The sequence below is a fragment of the Leptonychotes weddellii genome, chromosome 6, assembly GCF_054177405.1.
Source record: "Leptonychotes weddellii isolate Sample4059 chromosome 6, ASM5417740v2, whole genome shotgun sequence".
Taxonomy (NCBI): domain Eukaryota; kingdom Metazoa; phylum Chordata; class Mammalia; order Carnivora; family Phocidae; genus Leptonychotes; species Leptonychotes weddellii.
This window is the reverse complement of record NC_138374.1, coordinates 2,791,505-2,816,570: the sequence shown is the minus strand read 5'-3', so window position 1 is coordinate 2,816,570 and position 25,066 is coordinate 2,791,505. Positions and strand designations below refer to the sequence as shown.

General features: G+C 49.9%; 1 protein-coding gene across 2 annotated transcripts in view; it reads left to right on the top strand.

The window, feature by feature from the left end:
• MGMT (O-6-methylguanine-DNA methyltransferase) overlaps nt 1–25,066 on the top strand; it is a 255,691-nt gene that overhangs the window by 45,526 nt on the left and 185,099 nt on the right. The window contains exon 2 of one of the 2 annotated variants that reach the window (XM_081823290.1): nt 2,629–2,765. In XM_081823290.1, the coding sequence (XP_081679416.1) occupies nt 2,641–2,765 (125 nt within the window). In that variant the 5' untranslated portion in view covers nt 2,629–2,640. The remainder of the gene's footprint in view (nt 1–2,628; nt 2,766–25,066) is intronic. The other variant, XM_081823291.1, reaches the window with a different exon arrangement.

Below are 25,066 nucleotides of genomic sequence, written 5' to 3'. Positions count from 1 at the left end.
TGAGGCGTGGGTAGACAGCAGTTGATTCTGGCTCCAAGGAATGAGGGAAGGCCCCCAGGGGGCTGGGAGAAGAGGTGGCCATTTGCTTTTGAAGAATGGTAAGGATTTTGGTGCTGTTGGATAAGATTTTGCGGAGGAGAGCAGAGTGCTATGACAAAGGTCAAGGGCATATGGTTAAAATGTCAATGTGGCAGGGATAACAGTAATCCCGAATCCTTCTGGGAAGCCAGATCTAGATACATGTTCCGGCTAATCCTCATGCCAACCCTACGATTTAGGTATCCTTGATCCCACAGATGAACGCACTTGTGGCTCAGTTTAGGTGACTTTTGCAAAGTGACAGGACATTGCTGGGAGGCCACTGTCTGCTTCCTACCCATGGGTGGCCAAGTGGAGGGGGTGCCCTCAGGCACTGGGGATCCATGGAAGTTCAAGGAGTGCGATGTGTCAGAGAGTGTCTCTGATGTCCAGTGACCATCACAGTCCCGTGTCCACTCACTGGCAACTGGGGGAGGAATCTGCTTCCGACCCCTGTCAATACCTACAGCAAAGTGGATGTTGAACAGGGAGGCTCTGGAGCCCCAAGCTTAGGGTGGAATCTTGGGGTGCTGCTTATATACCATGTGGTTTGGGGAGTGCTGCTTGACCTCGTCAAGGGGTATAAATGCACTTCTCTCCTGGCTGCTGGGAAGACAGCTGAGGGAGTCAGTGTGTGGCATTAGAAGCAGGCGGAAGGGCAGGGAAGGGAACAGGGCCTGGGGGTGGAGGCAGTGGGGTGTGTTGAGGTTTTGCAGTGAAGCAGATGCCGGGCCACATGGGGCAGCTGGACAGTCAGGGAAGGGACGTACAGCTGAGGCCCCACGCATCAGGCCCTGAGCGGGCACGGAGCAGAAAGGGGGCAAGAGTGTGGACCTTGAGGGGCTCAGCAGACCTGGCGTGCCGAGGGTCCGGGGTATGTGCTCAGGGCCGTGCATTCTCCATCACTGGAGTGGGAAGGCAGCCACAGCTGGTGGGCTGTGTCCCAACAAAACTTGATTTATAAAAGCAGGTGGGGGCTGGGTCTGGCCAGTGGGCCGCAGTTTGCTGACCCTGCTGTAGCCCCTTCATGTAATTGGCAGTTGATTTGTTGTTCAGGGGGAGGGGAAGGAAGGGAAGGGAAGGGAAGGGCCCAGGTGTACTGAGGGTCCTGAAGAACTCCTTCCTCATGTGAGAGTTGATGAGGCCTCGGGACCTGAGCCGGAGTTGGCAATGGTAAGAACCAGTGGTTGATGGGGTGCAGGTGTCTGAGGGGACAGGCGGGGTGAGGGGAAGGAGAGTCCCTAGGCTAAGTCCTGGGTGGCGTGGGGGTGCACGTGGACCGCACTGCCATCCTGCGTAAAGCTGCATGGAGGAGAGCATTCTTGCAGGGTTGCCGCTGTGGACAGTTCATGGGAGGTGCCTGCAGGACAGAGAAGTGGCTATTCCAGTTCATTGCAGGTGGCTGCAGGCGAGCGTGGAGCACTGGGAAACGTGGGCATATAAGGTCACATGGTGGGGGGCTGGAGCGCCTCCCTCCAATTCATTCTCCGGAGCAGGACAAGGAGTTGCAGGGAGAGGAGGAGCTCCAAGGGCGTGGGCTGGTCCTGGTACTCGTCCCCACTGTCCCCCCTAACCCTCTCTTGGCTCCCCATCCTCGTCCCTGCCCGCACTTGGAGTGATTTTTACCAAGTGTGGGTTTGCCTTTAGGCTTCTCACTGTTCTTGCCGTACCTGTTTGTTCTTTCTAGCCTTTGTTGACCAAAATTAATATCAAAATTAACAGGTAGGATACATCATAGGGTGGTTTTTATGTTTGTACATTTCTTTGAACATAAGTTGGATACAGAGTGGACCCTTGAACAACATGGGATTAGGGGCACTGAGCTCCATATGTAACTATTGACTCCCGAAAAACCTTACTAAAAGCCTGTTGTTGACCTTACTGATAACAGCCAGTTAACACCTGTTTTATAGATCATTTGTATTATGTACCGTGTTCTGATAAAAACTGAAGCTCGAGGACGTGTTCAGAAAATCATAGGGCAGAGAACATAAGGTTCACAGCCCTATACCGGAGAACCGCGTGGAAGTGAGCCCACGCAGTTCACACGCACGCTACTCAAGGGTCAGCTGTGCGCTTTCCGTGGCGCTCGGCGTTATTCCAGCGCGCATGCGCCCCTGACGGCCTGCTCCTGCAGGTGCCAGGACGCAAGTGCTGCGTCCACCCTCCGCTTCCAAATTCACTTCACTGTGCCTTGGTTTTAAATGTATTTCCCTCAGTATGTCAAACGGCTTCAGTTTCTGCCGATGCGAAAGTTGGTAAACGTTAAGGTTAGCGTAGTCCTCGGGACCCCCAGAAGGAGCTCTTGTCCACCGTGCCTCGGGAAGGTGGGAGCAGGGAGCCGCACCACCACTTGGCTGCTGCGGGTAATTATGACATTTTCTGTCCCCTAAGTAGATTACAAAAATGACCTATTCGATGATTAAATCCCGAGAATGGGGACAAACTTTGGAAGCCGTTTTGTGTTAAATAACGGGCGCCTGTTGTGCTTTAAAAGGGACCAGAGTCTTTCACTGGACTTTCTTACTTGCTTGAAAACCTTTCTCGTAGGTGCCAGGGAGGATGGACAGGGCCTGTGAAATGAGATACAGGACGATGGACAGCCCTTTGGGGAAGATCGAGATCTCCGGTTGTGAGCGGGGACTGCATGAGATCAGGCTGCGCGGCAGGAAGACCCCGGACGCTGGGTGAGTCCCCTGCGTCCTGGACGGCGCGCTGGAAGACGCGAGGGTTGCTGCTTGTCCGCTGCGGGTCATGCGCTAACACGTGGCCACGGGCTGGCGGTCCCACACGGCGGCCCCTCCCGCGGCAGCGCCTGGCCGCGGGCCTCCCCTGTAGCTGGTAGGGCTCCAGGACGTGTGATCAGCACGTCTACAGAGCAGCGGAGCGGCTGTGGGCCGTGACTATTTTGATTCTTCAGCAAACGTGGGAATCTCTCTGGAAATTCTGGTAGCAGGGACGTGTTGCCTAATCTTGATGCTTTTAAATCAGGACCCACTTCTTTGTTCAAAGTCCGCCAGGTGACTTACACCGAAGTCTTGGAGTTGCTGAATCCGGAGCTCCCCCCGCCCCCGAGAGCTGAGGTCAGGCTTCCCGAGAGTGTGCAGCTGGGGAGCAAGGGTGGGAAGAGCCCTCCTAGCATGACGTTTGCGCTCGCCATTTCTAGCAAGACACGTGTATTTCTGTTTTGAAAGATCTCCACTCTGTTTCTCTTAATTGTAAAAACATAAAAAAAATTCAAAGCACTCCTTAATGTTTTGTTCTGAAATGTAACATTTCCTCCATTCATTGATTGTGAGTTGTGGTATTAAAATTGCAGTTCTCATTATTTCTGACAGAAGAGGGGAAAAACCACCCACTCCTGCTCAGTGTTTGTCATAACTGGCTAATAAACACAATGCCATAGAACATTAGATAAAGAAAATACATAGAAACATAAAAATTGATTTTAATGGACCCCTATCAGAGACCGCTGTAATGAGCACACGCACAGTAATAAATACCCGGTTTCGCCTCCAGTGTCAAGGTTTTTTTCCTATAGAGCTGCATGTTACAATCAATAGTATTTTTTTTGAGGCCAAAAAAATAAGCAAACCTTTGAACTATATGAATACACTCTTCTCTTTCTATGAAAACCATCTGGCCATGGTGTTCAGAAAATCACAGACACCAAATAATTCGTAGGGAATGTCATTTTGTCTCTTACATATTCACTGGCACAATAAATCACAAATTTTGTTGAACTTTTTTGCTTTAAGAAAATAATTCCTTAAAGTGAATTTGGGGGAAGAAAATAAAACCTAGACATCTAGTTAAATGCCCATTCTGGATGATGAGAACAGAATAAAGATGAGGCTTAATTTTGAGGTTCTGCTTTCTGCATCAGGATCAGGTGCAGCTGTGAAGCCTGGCCTCAGTAACCTGCAGCTGGTCTCTCTCGTGAAGATGCCCGCGTAGGTAAGCCGTGGAGGCTGGCTCCCTTGGCTGCCTCCGGCTTTGCTCTGCCTCTCCAGGCTGTGGCCCTCATTCTGGTGCTTTGGGCCAACCTCTGGGGCGCGAGCTGCCATGCTCCCATTCCAGCAGAGGAGAAGGAAAGGAGGCACCCACCTCCCTTTCCAGAAGGAGCCTCTAACTTTCTCCTCTCGTGGGGCTACACCCAGCTGAGAGGCATGGGAGGTGGTCACGTGTTGACCGTAATTAGGGACTGTGTGTCTAAGGAAGAGGTGGAAAATGATTTTTAGGGGCAACCAGCAGTCTGTTATACACCTATGGTTAACTTTGGCGAGGGACATTTAAGAGGTACAAAATAACAAAAGTGCTGTATGAATGCTGAGAATTAACAGTTCTTATCACTTAAAAAATTGAGGTGAACATTACATAGTGAACTTAAGGAAACTGATTTGTATTGACCAAGGTTGTTTGTTCTTGAACTTTATATAAATGAAGTTTTATGATCTTTTTTTCTGTATTGGATTCTCTTGTTCAACGATGTTTTGAGGGTCAGCCATGTTCTGTGTATTAGTAAGTAGGTCCCTCTTTGTGGTGAGGAGTAGTTTATGAATACACCACAGTTCATCAAGTCTCCTGTTGATGGACATTTGAATCCTCCAAATCTTGGCTACTAGGGGTAAAACTGAAATTTTTGTTCAAGCCGCTTTGGACACCTTTTCACTTCTCTGGAGTCCACTCCTAGGTGTGGATTGCTGGATTGCATGACAAATGTATGTTGAACCTCCTGAGAAGCTGCCAAAAGTCTTCCCAGAGTTGAACCATTTTATGTTTATTTCCAACAGAATTGGAGGAGTTTCAGTTGCTCTGCCCTCTCGCCAGTACTTGGTGATGGTAATTTTTAAAGTTTTAGCCATTCAAGCGGGAGTGAAATGTTCTCAGTGTTCTAATCTTAACTTTCCTCGGGACTTCTCACCACCTTCTTGACCACTCCTGCTTTTTCATTGGGCGGGGTCTGCGTGAGTCTTCTGCCTGTGCTCGTTCTGATTTCGAGTCCTTTCTCAGATTGTATTATCCTGTGTATTTCACAGTTGGGTGCTTGTTTTTATTCTAACGTCCTCTTTTAATGAGAAGTTCCTAATTTTGAGAAAGTACAACTTAATGTTTTTTTCTAAGTGTGGTTTTTTTTTTTTTTGGTCTTTAAGATTTGTCTACTGTAACTTCACAAATATTTTCCTATAAATTCTTCTAAAATTTGATAATTTTAGCCTTTATGTTTAGATATGTGACCCATTATCTTGAATCCCCTTAGAGTGAGGTATTTTTTTTTCTATAGTTAGTTTTCTTTTTGGGAGGAGAAAAAAAAATTTTCTCCATCGAATCCCCTTCATAAATTTATCAAATCCATTGACTGTACGCGTGTGGGTCCCATATGTCTGGATGTTGTGTATAGTTCAGGTGACCTCCTCATCTGTTCTACACCAGAACCATGCAGACTTGATTGCATAGCTTTATGATAAATCTTGAATTAAGGTAACAAGTCTTCCAACTTGGTTTTTTTTCCCCTAAAGATTGTTTTGGTTTCAGTGTCTTTTAACTTTACATATTAAAGAATCAAGATGTCCAGTATTGAGATTTTGGTTGGGAATTCATTGAATCTGTGTACCATTTTGGGGAGGGTTGACCACTTTTAAAACTTTCCAATTTATGAATATGGTTTATGTCCATTCAGCTTGTCCTTTCTTTTTTTAGTATTCTAGTTTACAGCATAGAGATCTTGTATATCTTTTGTAAATCTGATTTCCAAATATGTTGGTATTCTAAGTTTAGTTTAAAATGTTTTTTTAGTTGCTGCTGGTACATAACTGTTAATTTTTGGTATGTTGATCTTCTGTCCTCTTACTGAATTCTTAGTTGTAGGAATTGTTTTACAGATTCCTTAGGATTTTTTGCTATAGAAAATTGGGTCTGTGACTAAAGACAACTTTTCTTTGACCTTTTTTTTTTTTTTCTTTTTCTGTCCTTGTGCTGGCTGGAACCTCCAGTGTGGGGGGTGAAGGTTGTGACAATAGACCGCCTTCCCTAGTTCCAGTTATGGGGGTGGGGGTTCCATGTCAGGAGTCCACGTGCTGCCACCTCTGGGTGTCACTTCCTCAGTCTGTTGGGTTTTGTCAAATGCTTTTCATACCTGTGTAAACATCATCCTATTTTTTAAAATGTGAAACAAACTAGTCTTGAAATGCTGGACTACACACATCACATAATTCATGATATCTCCTGCCCCCCCCCATCCCACCCCCATATTACTGCCTTAAATTTAGTATTTTGTTTAGGACTTACGTGTTTACGTTCACGAGGGATGTTAGTCTGTAATTTTTTTTGTGCTGTGTTTGTCAGGCTTTGGCATTCAGGTTATGTCTTGGCATGAAGTGAGTTTGGAAGGGTTCCCTCACTCTGAAAGCGTTAGGTGCAGGATTAGTAGGACTTCTTCATCAGGTTGTGGATAAATTCCCCTACCATGCCCTCCAGGTTCCCCCTACGGAAAGACTTCTGATTAGAATTCCTTTTGTCTAGTAGAATTAGGTGCTGCCCTTGCCCACCCTAAGGGGAGCTCCCCCGACCCAGCGTGGCTTTCTATAGATAGAGCCCTGTGTGCCCCCCAAGGCCGAGTTCTCCCCTTTGCTGATGGACAGTGGCCAAGGGGGTTTTGAGCAGAGCGTCCTGCTGGCTCTGGGATCCTGCTCTCCCCCTCCTTTTTGAGTGCTTGTGAGTACCGGGATCTTTATCTCCTGGAGACATGCTGCTTTGTTCAGTCGCTAAATTGGAAGTTGGCCACTGAGTCTGTCTGCAGTCAGATTTCACTCATACTTCTGTACGGAGTAGGATTCCTGTTCCCCACATCAGTCTACTTAACCTGTTTAAGTGGCTTCGTACATTATCATTGATTTCTTTTTGTATAGGTAACATTACTCAACTTTCCCTTCCTAAAAATATTTGAATGCAGGATATCCATTTGGGAAGTAGTATAATCTCAACTTTATAACTTCCTGCCTGTATCAAGTTTCCATCAACAACTGTGCTGTTCAAGAATAATTGGCTTGCTTTTGCAAGAACTTGACTGACGTCTCCCCACGCCATCTTCGTGTGGCTACAAAGCTTTGACCCCATTATTCCCTGCAATGTCTAAACTCTAAGGAGGTGTAGAATAGACTTATTTTTCTAATGTTATCTGCGGGCTCGTGTAGCTTTCCATAAAGGGGATTCCGGTGTTTTCCTTGAAGGGCCTGTATAGTGCTGGTCGCGCTCATGCAGGTGGGGTGATGGTAGGGTGTTTGGTGGCAGGACCCTGGAGCTGCACGTACCTCATCCTTTACTGAGCAAAGAATCGCCCTCCTGGGTTTCTTCCCAGGTAAATCTTTTTATAAAAAATACAGGAATGCAGTACAGAAAAAAAAATTCTATAGTCCAACCAAACTGAGTGATTGTAAAAATGTTTCGTATTTTGAAAACTTAACGCATGCAGGCTGTTTTCTGCTTTCTGGGACTCTGCGGTGTTGTCCCTGGCTTCCTGCCCCCACCAGCTCTGTGTAGAGTCTGGGCAGGAGCCTGTAGGTTAGTTAGGCCTGACCCTCCTTCAAGGATGTGGAGGGCTGGCCAGGGCCTCCTCTCACTAGGTTCACAGACAAGGACCTGGCCTCTCTGGGGCGTGGGAATGTGACCACAGGGTCCCTGTCTAGGAGAGGGCGTCCACCCCACCGGGTGCTCTGTCAGTTTTTGCTCCACTGAAAGCGTGAGGTAAGATGCCTTTGAGGCCTTCCTGAAGGGAGGTCAGACTTGTGAAGTCACCTTGTGTGTCCTCCATTGGAGTGGATAGTGACCAGCTTCTGTGCGGATTTGTTGCTCTCCTGTTCATTGTTTAAATGTTTTAAGTGGCCTGCTTGGGGACCCTGGTCGCGACTCCGGCCGTGCCTGCCACGCTCCCGCCTGGTGATCCCTCTGCCGGGCGGCCCGACACTCGTGGCTGAAGTAGCTCTCAGGGTCTGCATGTCCCAAGAACCTTCCCGGGAAATCCCTCTATTAATTCTCTGGCGGGCTGGGAAATCTTAGTGCAGACACCACTTGCAGCACCTTATAATCTTTCATGGAAGAGGAGAAACTCCTCAGGATAAACACTCGAAGAGGCACTCCCAGTAAAAAGAACCTCCAAAAACACGCTGTAGGATTTTCACCTGCGGCACATTCAGCTGTCTCCCTGCTCTTCTTTGCTGGCTTGAACTGTGATTTGTGTTGTATGTGCTTAAAAAATGTATTTTACAGAGTGTTCCTTAAGGAGGTCTCCTGAGTCAAAAACGTAGGTTTCTGAGGGGGAGGGGGCACCTACCAAGCTCTCTTTGGCTTCATAGAAAGCGTCTCTTTTAAAAGCAAGTCCTTGAATGCCCTGGTGAGCGTGGACTGCCTCATTCTTGCCTCCACATGGCTCTTCAGCTCCCGATCTGAGACCCGAGTCCGTGCTGAGGGCCCTCCCCTCCCGGTTCCTGGCTTGGAGGGGAGGACGGTCCGCAGGGCACAGGGATGGAGTCTCCTGATACGGGTTCTCAGTGCACACTGTGCAGCGTCCAATAGCTAAAAGACCAGCCTGGAAGCCAGGGTGGTTCTTTTCACTGCAATTCCCGGGAAGATTTCTGTCCTTCCTAGGTGGTGGGAGGGCCCGGGGTCCCCGGGCTGCTCGTGGAGCCTGCAGAGTGGTCTGCGTGGCGCTGAGGTTGCAGCTCCCGGATGTCCATGTGGTAAAGGCAGGCCACGGCCGTGCCTTCCAGTAAAGCCAGGGTGTGGGGACGGTGGCAGAGTGACCGACTGTGGCCTTTGCCGCTAGGCCTTCTGAGTTCACAGCGTGGGTTCCTTTGTGCCTTTGTGACCCTGCAGGGCATGGTGGGATAAAAAGCCCCTTCTCTGAAGGCCTTGGAGTTTGCTGCCACACCACAGACCATACTACACGACCACAAAGACGTGGTACTGTTTTGTTGTGAACTTGTCTTGTTTCTGATCTAGAAAAGAGAAAGGCAATGCATGGCTTCAGGAGTTTTGTCTTTTTTTCCTCATTCCTGCGAGATCCTGTTTCACAGTTGCGCTCTTTCCTGGGTCAGGGCAGAGGGCAGAAGCAGGCGGGCTGTTGGCAAGACATAAGCAGGTGTCCCTGGGATTTAGAATCTTTGTTCTGGACCCATCTAAGACAGAGCAACCTAAGTTTTATTCCTGTCAATTTTATTAAAGGGTTGCAGGGAGACAGAAATGGCTAAAACTTGCATGCCTGTGTCCGTGAGTAAGAAGCAGGCTGGCTCATTTAATTTTAAGCCCTCCAGGATCCTCCTGGAAGGAAGAAAAGAACAGTTGAATGACAGTTATAAATACGTGGGTTCAAAATATGAACTAAACTGTCAAAGTAAAGGGTTTGCTTGGAAAGCTTGCAGCCTTTAGATTCTAAGCACACATGAGAGGAAAAGCAGTAAGTTGGCCGACTTCAGAGAAAGGTGGCATGTTCAGAATCCCTCCGTTTCTGCTCTGGACAGTAGCTTTCCTTTCGGGGGCCTTAGGCCGCACCTCTGTCTTGAAATGATGGCTTTCCCGGAGAAGCTGCACTCCTGTCCACTTCATGCTGCTGAGGAAAGCCTTTCCCCTTTGCCCTGAGGAGGACCCGTGGCTGGTGGTGCCGTGTGGCCCTAACTGGGCATGACGCTGGTGCGCTGTCTGACCGAGGGAGTTCGTGCCACTGGGTGAATGTAGGGGCCCGAAAGCTGTAGCCCACGCCGGGGTTTGCTGGAACCGTACGGGGAGATCATCTCCGCCCCGAGTCCTTGGGCTCTCCCAGACCGATCAGTGGCTCTCATCTGAAGGAGGGGCCCACCCCGGAGCCCTTGGGGTCAGAACGGTGCTCGCGCAGAGTCCCACCCAGGATCTGTGGTCTGGTGGGGGCATTTCTGATGGGCCGGGTCAGCGGTGCCCCTGCTCCACGCCCTTTGCCATGGTCACTGCCATGGGTGGACAGGCCTGGACACAGCAGGCTCCTCCTAGAGTCTGCTCGGCCTGTCTCTCCCTCACCCTGAGTCACTAGGCCAGCCTGTGGGCCTCCTGGCTGACCTCTTGGTCCGCGGCCATCCCCGTCTCCTGCTTCTGGTTAGCTGCAGCCTGGAAAAGCCGTTCACAGGCCTGTTCAGACTGGGAGGAAGGGGGTCCAGTAAGGCCCTGTGAGAAAAACACGGGAGTTTCCGACCACGTTGTAGCCTCTCGAAGGCCACTTGGTGTGCCTTGGGAGTCATCTTCTAGAACACACCGGGATGCTGGAGTGGTGTCGGGTGAGTGGGGACTTGGCACAGGCTGGTGCCTGCTGAGGGGCCGCGGGCAAGGCGCTCAGCCCCGGGCGCAGCTGTGGGGAGCAGTGCTGCAGGGTCTCAGGAGAGGACTCGGGACTACCGTTCCCCCACGACCCTGCACCTGCACAGCTTGGGGGGGGCAGCCTGCCTTTCCCTGGCGGCCCTTCTCCCCCTCCTCTAACAGTCCAGCCGCCCAGACCTTCCTGCTCAGGGTTAGTAATCCAGAACGCGGCCTCCCTTGTGCTGGGTGCCTGAATGAGCACGTCTTGAGACTGGAACGCTCTGCTTTAACTTGGAAATTCAGGCTCCATGGTTACTGTTGTGGGGATAAAACTACAGTGATCTGTCCAAACAAGTGTGCTCAGGAGGACATGCGGCTCTTGAAGCTGCTCGCAGGAGGATGTGGCCACCGACGGGCCCAGAGCTGAGGCCACGCAGGAACGTTGCTAGCTCTGACTCGGCCACCTGATCGGTCGCCTTCCTCTTCCTCACCAGCAGCCGCCTCTTGACTGCCCCCTGCTTTGTGAACATACAACTATAGGATAGTGAAACACTTTGGCCTCTGTTTCTCCTATTTTGCCTTTCGATTTCGATTTCCTGAATTTTTATTGCTTGTATAGCTTTAATATTTTCTGGTATTTAAGCCACGTGTGACTAGTGAATAATTCTCAACTTTTATTTTGAACGTGTTCATGCCGTTGAAGCTGTAAACTCTCAAAATATACTTGGTTTGTTAAATTTATTTCCTTTAAATTGTATCAGCAATTAGATCAGCTCCTTGATATTAATGTACAGGATAGTTCTTGCATGCTGATCACTTCAGAATTTAAATCGAGTTAAAGGTTAAATGAGTTTAATTTTTGAATTGAACTGAAGCATTGTCTTGTGTCAGATTCATCCCAGAATTTTTATTTCCAGTTTCAGTATCAAGTGATAGAAGTAGATCTTTTTCTGATAATCCTAAATCAATCGATGTTCTTAAGTTACTCACTTGTTCACTCGTTCCCAAAATGTGGGTGTGCCTGCTGTGACAGGCCCTGTGCCTTGGGGACCTGCCCTGGGGCCATGCAGAGGCCAGTGGGACAGCCCCGCCTGCCTGAGCCCAAGCCCAGCACAGGTGACAGGCCTGGGGAGACCGCTGCCGTGCTGTGTCCCTCCACAGGCGTGGGCATGAGCACGTGAGACTGTTGAAATGGTCAGGACAGCGGTGACATGGGCCTGAGCCTGGGGCACTGACGGTACAGCCGAGTGGGACGGCGCAAGCCGGCAGGTCATCTGGCAACAGAGCCGGTCGGACCCGGCATCTGACCGGGTAGGAGGTAGGAGCATGGCAGAACGAGGAGGCTGGAGGATGGAGGTAGTTGTTGTTGAAATTGCTTCGGGGCATCTGGCCCCTCTGTATCAGACTGGGGTGGTAGGGGGACAAGTTTTCTTCAGGCCGTGAAATGCACATTCCTTGGCTCCTTGGTCTTCTGAGACCAACGTGCTGCACCTAACTATTCTTCAGCTTTGATTTTTGGAGAGGCCAGCTCAACGTGGCTCACTACACATCTGAAGCAGAAATGGCTTCATCCAAAAATGAATCCAGCAGTGTAGTGTGGCTGTCCCATGTCTCTGATCTGTGGGGGTCTCCCAGCAGGGACAGAACCACAGTGGAGTGGCCCTTCATGCCAACTGTCCCATGTTCTGGATTAGTCCTTGGAGCTTTGTGTTGGAGCTGGGAGGAGGGGGTGAGCAGGAGGGAGAGAAAGTCTTCCCCAGAAATGCAGTTCATCTCCTCAGAGAATTCTACGGCTCTCTTCTGTTGGGGAGATCTCTTCTATTTCCTTCTAGATGGGGCCACACTCTAGTGGCAGCTCCAGCTTTCTCTGCAGGGTCCTTGTGTCCTGCTTTTACCTAATCTGTGATGACTGTTTTAAGCTTCTTACCCATGTTTTGGACCAGGTTTTCCCTAGTGTCACTTAGTGGTTCCTAAGAACCCTCCTCTGTGAAGCCTTTCCATGCCACACCCATCTTTCCTCTTCTCTCAGTCTGATCTCTGTACATGCAAACGCAGGTACTTTTTTAAATAAAAGGGCGTGCTGGTATGAAGTGCACCTGCAGATTCACCTGGAAGAACACTGGTCCTTCTGGATTGGTGTTTACTTTTTGCCGTTCATTGGCAGGATGCACATGCATGTTGGGGGATTGGAGTTCTCTCACGGTGATCATTCCTGATGGAATCCATGTTATTCTTAAAGCTTCTTCTTCTGTGCCTTCTTCTGGAAAGCCGGCCTCCCTGGCCTCCCGGGCCAGCACAGGTGAAACGTGTGGAAAGTGCTTTCTCCGTAGCTCCCTTCACGTGACGCTGGGACTCGAGTATTCAGCACTTCTGAGACTTTGCGCTGGTGCAGCAGGAGTTCTCCTGCTGTAGATGTCTTCAGACAGAATCTGCTGGCACGCAGCTGGGTTGAGCACGCCTCGCAGGGGCCCACTGACGTGGTGGTATCAGGCGCTGCTGTCCCCGCTGACCGTCGGGGCGTGGCCACTAGGTGAGTGCTTTCCGTGGGGAGAACATGCGCATTCCAGCCAGTTCTCTGCCAGGTTTTAGACAAGCAAAAAGTGGAATATAAACAAGACTACAAGTCTGTTATAATAGGAAAATAATAGCTTTGCAGTGGGCTGATTTTTTTTTTTTTTTTTTTACATTGTTCATTGCTGAAGTAGAAAACTGTCCTTGGGTACAGTATGCTCACGTGTGTGGGGGGGTGTATATGCACCCATCTACGTATAAGTGGATTCTAGAGGTTTCTGTTCTGCTTTAACATTGCTTCCTCTAAAAGTCCCCCTAGAAGTAGGGGGAAGATTGCTTTTCTGAATTATCAGATACCTTAGGTTTCCTCCCGCAAAAAGTTTTTTTCTTTCCAAAAAATCATCTGGAAAAACACCTAGTTTCTGATCTTTATTTAATCCAGTTCAGGGCTCTGTTAGGAAGAGTGATTGTATAACTGAGCACTGCTTTTATTAAAAAGAACTGGCCACTTATTTCCTTCAACGTTCCTGGTGTGTTTAAATCTTCTCTAGGTAAACAACTTTTATTGAAAATAATATTTTGAGACTGACACCTTTCTCCCCACGAGTGATGCTGGGAGCCTTCTGTTGTCTGCTGGTCCTGCACGCAGCAGACCCCTGGTGCCGGCGGGGCGTGTGCGGAGCTGGGGGCTGGGCCGGTGGGGGCTGGGCAGGTGGGGCCAGGACAGGAGAGAGGGGCCAGGCTCTCCCCCAGCCACCTCCCCCTTTTCTTTGAGTCTCAGGAAGTGATGGTGGGTGGAGATGGGGATCCAGCGTGGACACCGTGCACTGATGGAGGAAGAGCCTGGCATTGTGCAGGGTGATGGCATTACTGGGTCGGACCCGTTAAACCTCACGTCTGCAGGTGGTCTTGTGGGAACATTCTTCAGCTCCTGCTTCCGGTCCTGTCAGAAAAACGGGGAAGCTGGGTGGGGCTTTTCTACTTCTGTTCCCATCCTGACCTCTTGTCCTCCTCCGCATGGCTCGGGGGGTTGGGGGGTGGGTTCTGTATGTTGGCTCCCTTCGGTTTGCACATAGACATAAACTCCTTTTCAAGGAATTGAATAAATGCTGTTATTTTCATCAAATAGTGGTTAAGGTTTGCCCAGGCAAATGGTTAAGATTCTGACGGACAGGTGTTAATGCATTCTGAATGCTTCTCTGTAGGTTACTGTGGGAACTTTCTAGACCCAGAGATGGTCAGAACTCTGAGTCACTCGGGGCAGCATCCAGGCCAGCCCTGTTGTTCTTCTGACAAACCAGAGTCCAGGGTTTGGGTGTCGTGCCTGGGCCGCCATGCTGCCTACTGAGGGGTCATGCCTGGGGACTCCTAGCTGGGGCCCTTGCTGCTCTCGGGGGAGGACTTCTTGGGGAGACTGGCGCCCAGCAGCAGATGCGCTCGTTCTTGGGGCGTGTTGTGCAAACGAGCCGTAGATCCTGCTTTGGTGCAGCTGATGTCTGAGAATGCGCTTCCCTCAGTGCTGGTGGTGGGGTCCTGATGATGCCCTTAGAGCTTTCCAAGGCGTTCGGGTATCCCCGTCTCTGAAGGAGAGCCGCTGGCTGGCCGTGGCAGTGCCCAGGCGGACAGCCACAGAGGGCAAACGCAAGGAGCAATGAGGCTGGGGAAGGGCCGGCATGGGCGCAGTCAGGGCATTTGTGTGGGGACGCGGGGGTCCCCTCTGAGAACCCGTGGTGCCGGGAGGGGGCAGGGCAGAAGGCCTGGGGCGGCAGCAGAGGTGGTGGCTCTGTCCAGGCGCAGATGGAAGCCTGTGTTCTGCCAAGTATGTTGCCCTCCCCCCCCTTACGTTTGCTAGAATGGTTCTGTTTCAAAAAGGTGGAAACTGTGGCTGGTTGCCTTTTTGTTAGGATTCCTTCGTTAAATTGGCAAAACCCGTTGAAGAAATGAATGTGTGCTTATCATTTAAGTGTGTGGACATCTGCATGTCCTCTGGATGCTGCCTGGCATCGCCCGCCCGTCTCCTTAACTCCTTCCACAGCCTGTCTGCCCTCCATCAGGCCAGCTCCGGGGATCCCTCCTCCTGGGATCCCTCGTTTTCTCCATCAGAGTTTTCAAGAGGTTTCCAGGTTTTTATTGCCTAACGATTGATATGCTGTAGACCTACCACTGTCAACTGTAAAGTGCTTTCTGGAGAGAAAATGGACGACTTTATAGTTGGGTTTTTAGCCCTAATATCTGAAGGCCAAAAGCATGTTCAGGATACCTGGAGTTCCTGAATTTAAAATAGAAGCAATAACATTTTCTGAATGTGGGTCCCCTTCTGCATCTATTATTATGCAGCCCTTAAAATGACTTCAGCACAAGACATGCTTGTAGTTCTCTTTTTACTTTTTGACAGACGAGGTCTAAGGAAATTAGTTTGCTTGCATGAGAAGTTATGTGTTTGCAAACTTGAACCATTTTTGCTGGTTAAGCAGCCTAGAGATAACTTTTTTGTCAAAGTATGACTTTGGTGTTGTGTTAAAAAGACTCACGGCCGCTGCCTGAAGCCCATAGGAGAGGTCCGTTTTGAAGGACGGTTGCTCACTTCAGCCTAAGGCGCTGTGGGGATTGTTGGAATTGACAGAACTAAAATATGTATGATCTTCTTTTTATTTATTTATTTATTTATTTTTATAAAGATTTTATTTATTTATTTATTTGAGAGAGAGAGAGAGAAACAGCATGAGAGGGGATAGGGTCAGAGGGAGAAGCAGGCTCCCCGCCGAACCGGGAGCCCGATGCGGGACTCGATCCCGGGACTCCAGGATCATGACCTGAGCCGAAGGCAGTCGCTTAACCAACTGAGCCACCCAGGCGCCCTGATCTTCTTTTTAAAATCTGTTTTCAGTTTATTTCCCCAATACGGAGCAGCAGAGGTATAAACTAGAGAGAAATTGTCATTTTGTCCAGATGCTAAGCAGGACTGGGCAGGCAGATGGTTTCAGTGGATGGCTCCCCTCTGAGGACCGTGGAGTCACAGGTCCTAGCTAGGGAAGGGGAAGTCCCCTTTTGTGCCTGCGTAATCAATACTGTTCTGACCCAAGTACACCCTTCTGTGGTAAAATAGAACCTAAAATGTACCATCTGAACCAATTCTTAAGCGTCTAGTTCAGTGATATGAAGCGTATTTGCATTGTTCTGTTAGCTCCAGAAAGGCTTTCCTCTTCCCAGACTGGGACTCCGTGCCTCCATCCACTCTGATCCCTGGCACAGGCCGTTCCACTTTCTGTCTTTATAACAGCACACCTTTCAGTACCCAGAGGTGCTGGGTACTCCAAGCCAGGAACCACGTGTCTGGAGACCTTGTCCCCCCACAGAGGTCTAACGAAGCTGTCTGGGCTGGGATGGTAGGCAGGCTGCAGGGCTCCTTCAGGCTGTGGGGCGGGGGCTCCCCTTCAGGAGCAGGGAGTGCTGCAGACCCAGCGTGGTCACGTTGTGCTGAGAGGGGGGAAGAAATTCGAGGAAGTGTAAAGTTTCTACAGCTGTGGGCAAGTGTTGATTAAAAACAGGACTCTGACCCACGGAAACTGTACTGATGAGGCAGAGAAACAGAAGAAAGGCTTCGTTTTACAAGGATGTTGGAAGGGTGCTGGATCAGCCATCCAGCATTTGTCCAGTCACTGTCCCCTGTGATGGCCCTGGACTCTCCCAGAGAGAAGGTGAAGGAGGGTTACCAGGTAAGGGCGGAAGGGCCCGTGAGGGAGCCGAGGGGGCCGGTGGCTGGCTGGCTGTGGCCCAGAGGGAAGGGAGGCCCCCGGGCCCTCTGCTGCTGCTTCCTGAGCCCCCTTGCTGGTGGTTCCGGGTGGATCTGGTTTGCACTGAATTGTTTGACTTTTGCATAGTTTCAAGGGCCATTATTGCACCCAGATTTTAAATCTCTGTGAAGTTCTGAGGTGTTCTCATCTGTAACTGGTGCTTTTCTTTCCATGTTTAATGGGCCAGCATTGGGTTCAGTGATCAAAAAACCAAAATACCAAGCCCCAGAAAACCTCTAGCCGGTATATCTAATCTGCTTTAGAGGAGGGTGCGGGAGCCCTGCCCCTGCCTGCTGCACGCTCAGCCTGTGCTGCCGCCGGAGAGCGTCCCCTGGCTCCGTGAGAGTACCCTCTGTCTGTCCGTCTGTCCTGCGGAACAGCTGTGCTCTGAATCACAAGGGCATGGGTGGCGCAGGTGCTTTCCACCCTGACTTGGAGTCTGGGCACCTTACTGAAGTGGTGGTTCTAGTTCTGTCTGTGGGGCTGGTTCTGTTTTACGGCCCTGACCCAGGATAAGGAGAAACAAGGAGCAACTTCTATTGTGTCAGAAAGTCGCGAGTTGTCTTATCCGTCCTCTCAGCGGGTCAGTCTGTTAGGAGAGAAAGGCCAGGTGCGAACAGTAGGGCCCCAGAGGGGTGAGCATGGCGGGGGTCTGGGGGCAGGCCCTGGCGGAGGAGTGGGCTCCCCTGCAGGAAGTGGGCCTTGGCCACGGGACGCGCAGCACCCTGGGCTGCTGGCTGCCCCACCCAGGCGGGGCCTTGGCTGGGCTTCCCCACTGCCCTCACCAGGAGGAGGGCTTGCGCCCGGGGGTCGTCCCCCGCTCCAGGGCAGGTGGTGCCGCAGGGCCCGGGCCGCACCCTCCAGGAGATTGGAGCCTGGCTCGGTTGCCCTGCCTGCTGCGGCGGCCGCGAGGGCGGTGGCCGGCCCGGTGTTGCTGTAGACCCTAGGCGGTGCCTCGGACGTGGCCCATGCCCCCTCGATGTGCTGTCCTCACTGGTGTGCCGTGGCCGCCGCCTAGCAGACGGAGTCCCGTAGACGGCAGGGAAGTCGGCGTGGGCGCCTGTCTGAGCGCAAGGCCAGGTGTGGGGGACGCAGGGCTGGCTCTCAACTCTGCGGAGCTCTGCCAGAGCGCGGGCCCCACAGCCGTGTCCACGAGGCGCTTTTGTGTTCATGGAGAGCTCGGGGTCCTGAGCATACCTCCTGGTGAGTTGGGGGCAGTGTGGCACCCAGCGGCTGGACTGCCTTGTCCGCGACCCCCTGGCGCTCATGGGCCGCTGGCCAAGGGCAAGAGGCTCGCTGCCAACGTCCAGGGAAGGACTTGGAGTGGATGCGCAAACCAGAAGCCATCGTAGTCGCTCCCAGAAAATTATTCTTTCAGCTTTTCTGCACATATAGAACCTTTTAACATTTTCCCTAGCTTTTTCATTAATGTATGTAAAAATATTAAAAGCCCCTGTATATTACATTAAAAAGTATGTCAGCTGCTCTGCTTTTTTCTATTTATTAAAACTTTTCAAGCAGTAAAAACATTTTACTTGTTAATGAGGGAAAGTGGGAAAATTAATGACATCGAGCTCGGATCCACCAAGATGTCTCCTCCTAGCCATGCACAGCCAGCACGCTCCCCACCGCACGCAGTTTAATTTCCGAGACAGGGTTCAGTAAGCAAATGCAAATAGACTTAATGATTTGCATCAGTAGATCATTTCTCAGTTTAATATCCTCTGATATTTTGGGTCAAGGACTCTTTCTGTGGGAGGCTGGTACAATTTCTGGAGCTAAAATTATTAACATTAGCAATAATACATCATATTCAAGTGAATGGAGATAAATGTAGCATTTTCACAAATTCAGATTTGCACATTTCTCTCTTCGCTGTGGGTAAAGGAAGCTGCCCAATGAAGTGGACTGATGGACAGGCCATCTCCCAGCTGGGTGGTGCTTGTCGAGGTGGGTGCTGGGGTGCCCAGCAGGGAGGGCTTGTCGTCTTGTTCACCTGGTGTGGGGACGCTTGCGGGTCCACGGGAGCACACAGCACATTTCTGTCCAGCCCATTCCACAAAGAAATGAAATTGGAGGTCGTTCAGCAACTGCTTGTTGTGCTTTTCTGTGTCAGTCCTGCAGTAGCTAGAATGAGAAAGACATGAACCTGTCCTCAAGGAACTTTGTCAGGGGGAGACGGTATCCTAAAGAATCACACATGTGGCACAGAGACCAGATACAAAAGGCAAGAAGGAAAGAATGGGGGAGCTCAGGGACCAGAGCATTAGGGCAGGTTTCATGGGGAGGAGGCAGTGGATCTCCTTGTTTGTCCTTGCCTAGGGCCTCCCCAGTTCCTTTCCCTGCCTCCCCTTAGGCTGAATGGCGGGTGCGGGCTCACCCAGCCTTGCTGTGCATGGGCTGTGTAGGAGGTCTGCTGCCCGCTGGCTAGCTCCTGGGAGAGACCTCTCCTCCCTAATGAAAAGTATGCAGAGGACACCTCTGCTCCCCAGACTTCAGCCACACGTGTGTGCAAATGTGATCCTAGGAGCGGGGGTGGTAACTATCTTATTTGTGGGGTTGTGTGAAGCTGGAGCCGAAAGGCCATGAGAATGGCGGGAAGAGCCAGGTCCTGGATGGCCCTGCCACCTGCTGACCTTCGTCTGGGCACCTGTGACCTGATGTGTGCGCACATCCCCTGTGTCACTGCCGTAAGCAGCCTGCAAGCGAAGAGCTTGTAATGTTTTATCTGTGAAATTTCTGCTTGTTTTAGCAAATAGTATGCAGTTAAATTCTTTCCAGGTTTTCATCCGTGTTTAAAGTCCATTCTGTATTCTGCCTTTTAGCCCTAACCTTACACCATGAGCATTTTTTTTTCTTAAGTATCTTTTTGAAGTCTATCGGTTACATTCTTTTTCAGGGCTGTGTGGGATGGCTGTGCTGTAATTCTAATGGCTTCTGCTCTGGTGAGCTGTTTGCTATGACTGGGTCACTCTACCTGTCCTCAAGGAGCGTCCTTGGGAACCGGGTGAACTCTCCCTTAACAAGCGCATTTCTGGCCTCACCTCTGGCCTTTGCCCTGCAGGCCTACTGCAGCATCGTTTCTGATCCTGCGTGTGATCACCTCACCCCACAGAACAGACAAGGCTATGCTCTTTAGGAAGAGAAGGCTCCAGCTCTGACCTCTGGCCCCACAGTCCACTCTGGGGTCCCTTGAACTGGAGCCCAGCCACGCTGGCTGCCCTTCCCCGTACTTACACTGGGTAAGCCGGAGTCCCTGGAGCTGGATCTCCAGGTTTCGACTTTCAGCTCTTCCACTTTACAACTATAATTAGGCAAATCACTTTAATGGCTCCATGCCTCAGTTTCCCTAGATATCAAATGGGATCTAATGGCATCCACCACATAGGATTGTTAGAGGAGTAAGTGAGCTAATGCATAGGAAACTCTTAGAACAGTGCCCCGCTGGTAGTAAGCACTGGCATGTTGTGGTTCTAACGAACACAGGCCTCTAGCTTACTACAGCTGTTTGCTGAACTAGCCTCTGGGTGCTCACACCACCACCTTCTCCACCTGGAGGGATCGCCTCGCTCCTCCTTTCACCTGACACACACTCCATCGCTCTCACCTAGATACCCCCCTTTGAGGGAGGACTTTCTGGGGCTCCCAGGCCAGGCTTGGTTCAGGACCCCTCTGCTGAGCTCCTCCTGCTTCGGATTTACTCTGTGCTAGCCCTGCCCACACCTTATCATTACCACCTTCTGTGGCTGTGTCTTCTAGCCTCTGAGTTCCTGGAGGGCAAGGACCATGTCTGTCCTGCTTCCTAACTCCAGGTCCCCTACTCAGCACATGGGGCACTTTGGGCCTCTTTCTCTAAAGCAGGGTTAGGGGATTAGAATATCCGTGCTCTTCATAAAAAATGATGTCCTTGTAGCCGTCGGAGGTGAAAAAAAGCATGAAGTTCAGGGGTTTATTTTAGGCACTCACCAGGATCATCATTATTAACTCACAGGTTTGTCCCTCCCTTGGGTTCCCCTAAAGCAAGTGGAGAACTGTGCCTGGAATCGGGAAGCCTGTGTGGTTAGCTGGACCTTCTCAGTGTGGGCAGCCTCCAGGGAGCCGTCGCAGGGGGCATCTGCGTGAGCTTCCTCCACAGAAGCCGTAATCAGTTGTTAAAACGTTGGCTTGCAAGTATGCTTTTGTTCTCTTAAATATGGACAGAGTCCACCTTTTTGTGCCAATCCTGCCTTAGATTGTGATGAGCATGTAGGATTTGGTCACTGTGCTGATCTTCTACGGCATCACCGTGTCATTTGAGACCAAGCAGCATCTTCCTGCTGTTGCTGATTTCTGTGCGTGTGCCCCCCCAAACTCGTGTGTTGATGTCCTACCACGGTGCTTGAGTGTGGCTGCATTTGGAGATGGGGCCTTTGAGGAGGCGCATGGGTGCGATTGCGCTCGCTGGGGAGGGCCTTCCTCCGCTGTGATTGGGGTCCCTGTAAGAATGGGAGATGGGACACACACACAGAGGGAGGACGCTGTGAGGCCACAGGGAGAAGGCCAGCCACAGAGAGAAACCAGGGAGAAAAACTGGCCCTATGAGACCCTCAGTCTTCAGTCCCTGGCTCTGTAGTTGTAGCTCCTGGTCTGGGGTGGTCCCGGCAGCCCTGGCAGGCTGCTGCAGCACTTACCGATGGCCGTGGACCGCGTGTCACGGCTACGGAGGTGTGATGAAGAGCGGTAGCCCTCCCTGGCCGGCTGCTTTCCTGAGCGCCAGCACTGTTGGCAGAGGCCGAGGGGGTAAGTGGAGCCTCGCACACGGAGTTACGGGGAGACGACTAAGGTGGTATTCTCTGTCGTAGAAAAGCACAGCTTGAGAAGGCATCTTTTTTGAATTTTGTGTTTTTTAGAGCAGCGAATTGAGACAAGTTGCAGAGACTTCTCCTGTGCCCCCTCCCCCACACATGCACAGCCTCCCCCGTGACCAGCCCTTGAGTGGTAGCTTTGGGGCCATTGATGAACCCGCACCGACATGTCATCCTTACCCAAAGTGCATGGTTTACATCATGGTTGGTTCTTGGTGAAGGCATCCGTTTTTTAAATACAGTTCAGCTATGAATTTGAAAAGCTGGCTCTGGTGAGTAATGTTTGTCCTGAATCGTGTTTACTTTTCCCACATAATAATTCTGTGCCTTTGTGGCCGTGAGGCTGTGAGAACCCCTCTAGTTCCACGGACTGGACTTGGAAGGTCTGTGAATCGGCCCTTTCTTGAATGGAGCCTAATGACGTCTTGTGTCACGAACTTCTGCGAAACATGTGAGTGACTATGCTTGCCTTTCAAACATTTTTTATTTTATTTATTTTTTTCTTTTTCTGGTCTTGGTGTCCTGTGGTCTGTGTTGCCTCCGTCTCACCTGTCGCTGTTCCTCTGTGGTCCTGGAGTGGAGAGCAGTGGCTTTCCTCCGTTCCTCCTGTTCCAGATGCAGGAACGACTTCCCTCTTCCAGATCAGAAAATGGCTCTAATGAGCCAGCTGGTGGGAAGGACGGAGGTGCCGTCAGGTGCAGAACGCACGCTTTGTACCGTCTTTGCTCCGGGGAGCATCTTGGCCTCCAGTCTCCTCGTTGAAGGTTCTGGGGCCTTCTCTGTGACAACACCTCACTTTTCCCTAAAGGTTTAGCTGGTCTTGGGTCTCTGTGAGTGCCTGGGTCATCGGGTTGAATTTTGATAGTATCTTTAGGATCTTGAACATTATTTTAATGTTGATGTTGCTGTGTAGACTTCTTCCATGGTAGAGATAAGTTGTAATTTGCCTTTGATACTGCCCTGTATCCTTGAGAACTAACTGCACACAAACGAGCTCACTAATGAGTTCAGTAAATGTTAAATAATTAGGTAATTGGTGCTTCAAACAGATTATGCAGAAGTCTTTGCATTTTTATATAGGTGTTTACAGAGTATTTTAGTGATAATTGGGGAAGTTTGCTATGGCTTTGTAGATGGAATAGGAATTCATTATTTTTTCCCAATTCCGATAATGAGATATAAGCCCCCATAGCTTGAAAATTCTGTCTACGACACATTTCCAGGAGTGAATTTTACTAGATTTGAAGAGTGAAGGATGCTTGGGTTTGTTCTCAACTTTTTAGAACTGAAGTAAATTGTACGTAATCAAAAAGATCTTACAGTATTAATCTACTAATATAAAATTGCATTTGGAAATGGATTGGTGTAGTTCTCCTAGTTCACTATAAAACAAAGGATGTTCTCTCCTAGGTGTGTTCCCCCTCCTGCTGGAAGGTGTTCTTGACCTTCCCTTTGTACGTGCTCCAGGGAGGGGTGCCCCCTTTCAGAGGCCCATCCTCCCTCAGCAGTCATGTGTCCAGGATTGAGCCAGGGAGTAGCGGGGTCTTCAGGATGCAGGCTTGGGAGTCTTTGTAAAATTGGAAGCTTACGCACCATTGATAAATGGCCACATATAAATGCATGACACCTTGACTAACAGGCTGTGATGAAATTGAAGGTGGTCTTTTCTAGGAAATCCTTACTGAAATACTACCCATTTTGGGCAAATGTAATAGTACAACAAGCCCTCCAAGCTTAGTGAAAACATTATAGAATGCAAATGGAAGGTTTGTAGGTGTTTTTCCTTCCTGGATTTGTTACCTTTGCAGAAGTGAAGAACATCAATATTTCATGGCCTTTCCCTAGGATTTTTGTGTCCTGTGCTTCATAAGGAGTGTGGCCCTGATCCTCCATTGGCTTTCTGTCTTCCTGACGTCCTTGACCCCGCTGCCTGGGGTAGGGGGTGGGGGGGGATTTTCATCTGAGTTCGCTAATTTCCCGTTCTCCCTCTTTAAGTGGAAGCCATGGCGTTCTCTCTCCTTACTCTCCTTTCTGAGATTGGAAATTGTGTCACAGTTCTGTTGTAACATCGTGAACTCCCTGTGCAAATCTCCTGTGTCTTTCTGTGATTGCCGCCCTGCACTGCACGCTCGGAGCGGCGCTCACCGTGCCTCCGCTCTGCATCGGGCTCCTCAGCCTTCCTTTCTGCTCTTTGTGAAAATATCGTTGATCTGGAGTCTCTCACAAAGTGTGTCAGATCCTTTTTGCTGTTTCTCTTTTCCCTTCGGCTTTCTCTTATTTTCCCATTTCGGTCTTGGGTAGCCTTCTGATGAGCTCCATGTGACGCGGTCGTCTGTTCTGCTCTGGGGTGGCGGCGTGACCCACCCTCCTGCTTGGTGCTCGGACTCAGATGAGCAGTTTTGTACAGCAATGGGGTGATCACCTAGTTCTCCGGGAACACTCGAATTACCAGGGCCCACGTGCAGGCATCTTTTACCCTCCCGTGTTACCCTGCTTGTTTCTGGAAATCTCCAGCTGTCCTCATGTGAACGACGTCCTTGATAACAAGGATGATTAAAATCCTATGGCATATTGCCTGGACCTAGACCACATGTTTACCTGTATACTGTATTCCCAATATTTATCCAGAATGACTTTTCTCAAATATTTAATAAGAATTAATAATTGAATGTACTTTTGGCTTCTTACTTCACCCTGGGATCTCATAAGATCTTTGAAGCTAAAACTAGTTTGGGCCCTTAAGGGGTTTATAGAAATTAGGTATGTCTGAGTATGGAAATGGTTGGCATGGTGAAAAAAATTGAGTCCTTAAGTAATTTGCTATTCCCAGTGATAATTAGAAGAAACCCCATCCTAGCTCCATTTTCCAATCTTTTTTTTCCTCTCTCTCACTATTTTAGGGGAGAGTTCTTGAGGTATTAGCAGCCAACTTTTTTTTTTTTCCATGTGATCCTGTAGTAAGGTAAGTGGCTTTGGTATATTGTGTTGCTTTGATGGGTTATCGTCACTTCTAAGAGATGAACGTGGGTTATAGAGTGTGCGGTGCTAGGTATCACCTTAGTCACCAGGAACGTTCCAGAAAACTGAGTCAGAGTAAATTCTTCTAAATTTATGATGGCAATTAGCAATTTTATTAGGTCCTTTTAAAAAGTTTGTAGTTTTGAGAAAGACTTAAAAAATATATATATATCTTTGTTCTCAGAGGTCTGCAGACTGCCCTTAATTTGTCTTGTGAAAGGACACAGCTTTTAGTGGAATACTTATGCTGTGGGAGTGGACCCACGCAGGTGCTGTTCCTGGGGTAGCCCGCACGGAAGGCTGACGCGTTCCAAGATTTACGGTGCACCACCTTGGCCATCATTCCCCTAAGTATTAATTTTAACTCCACTAATAAGAAACTGAACAAAAGTGGAATTATGAGTTCAGTAGTATTCTATGAAAGGTCAGTTGTTAAAAAGGCAGAGTCTGACATTCTGTGAGAAAGGTGCCTTCATTAATCATCCTGATAGGAGAAGACGGGGC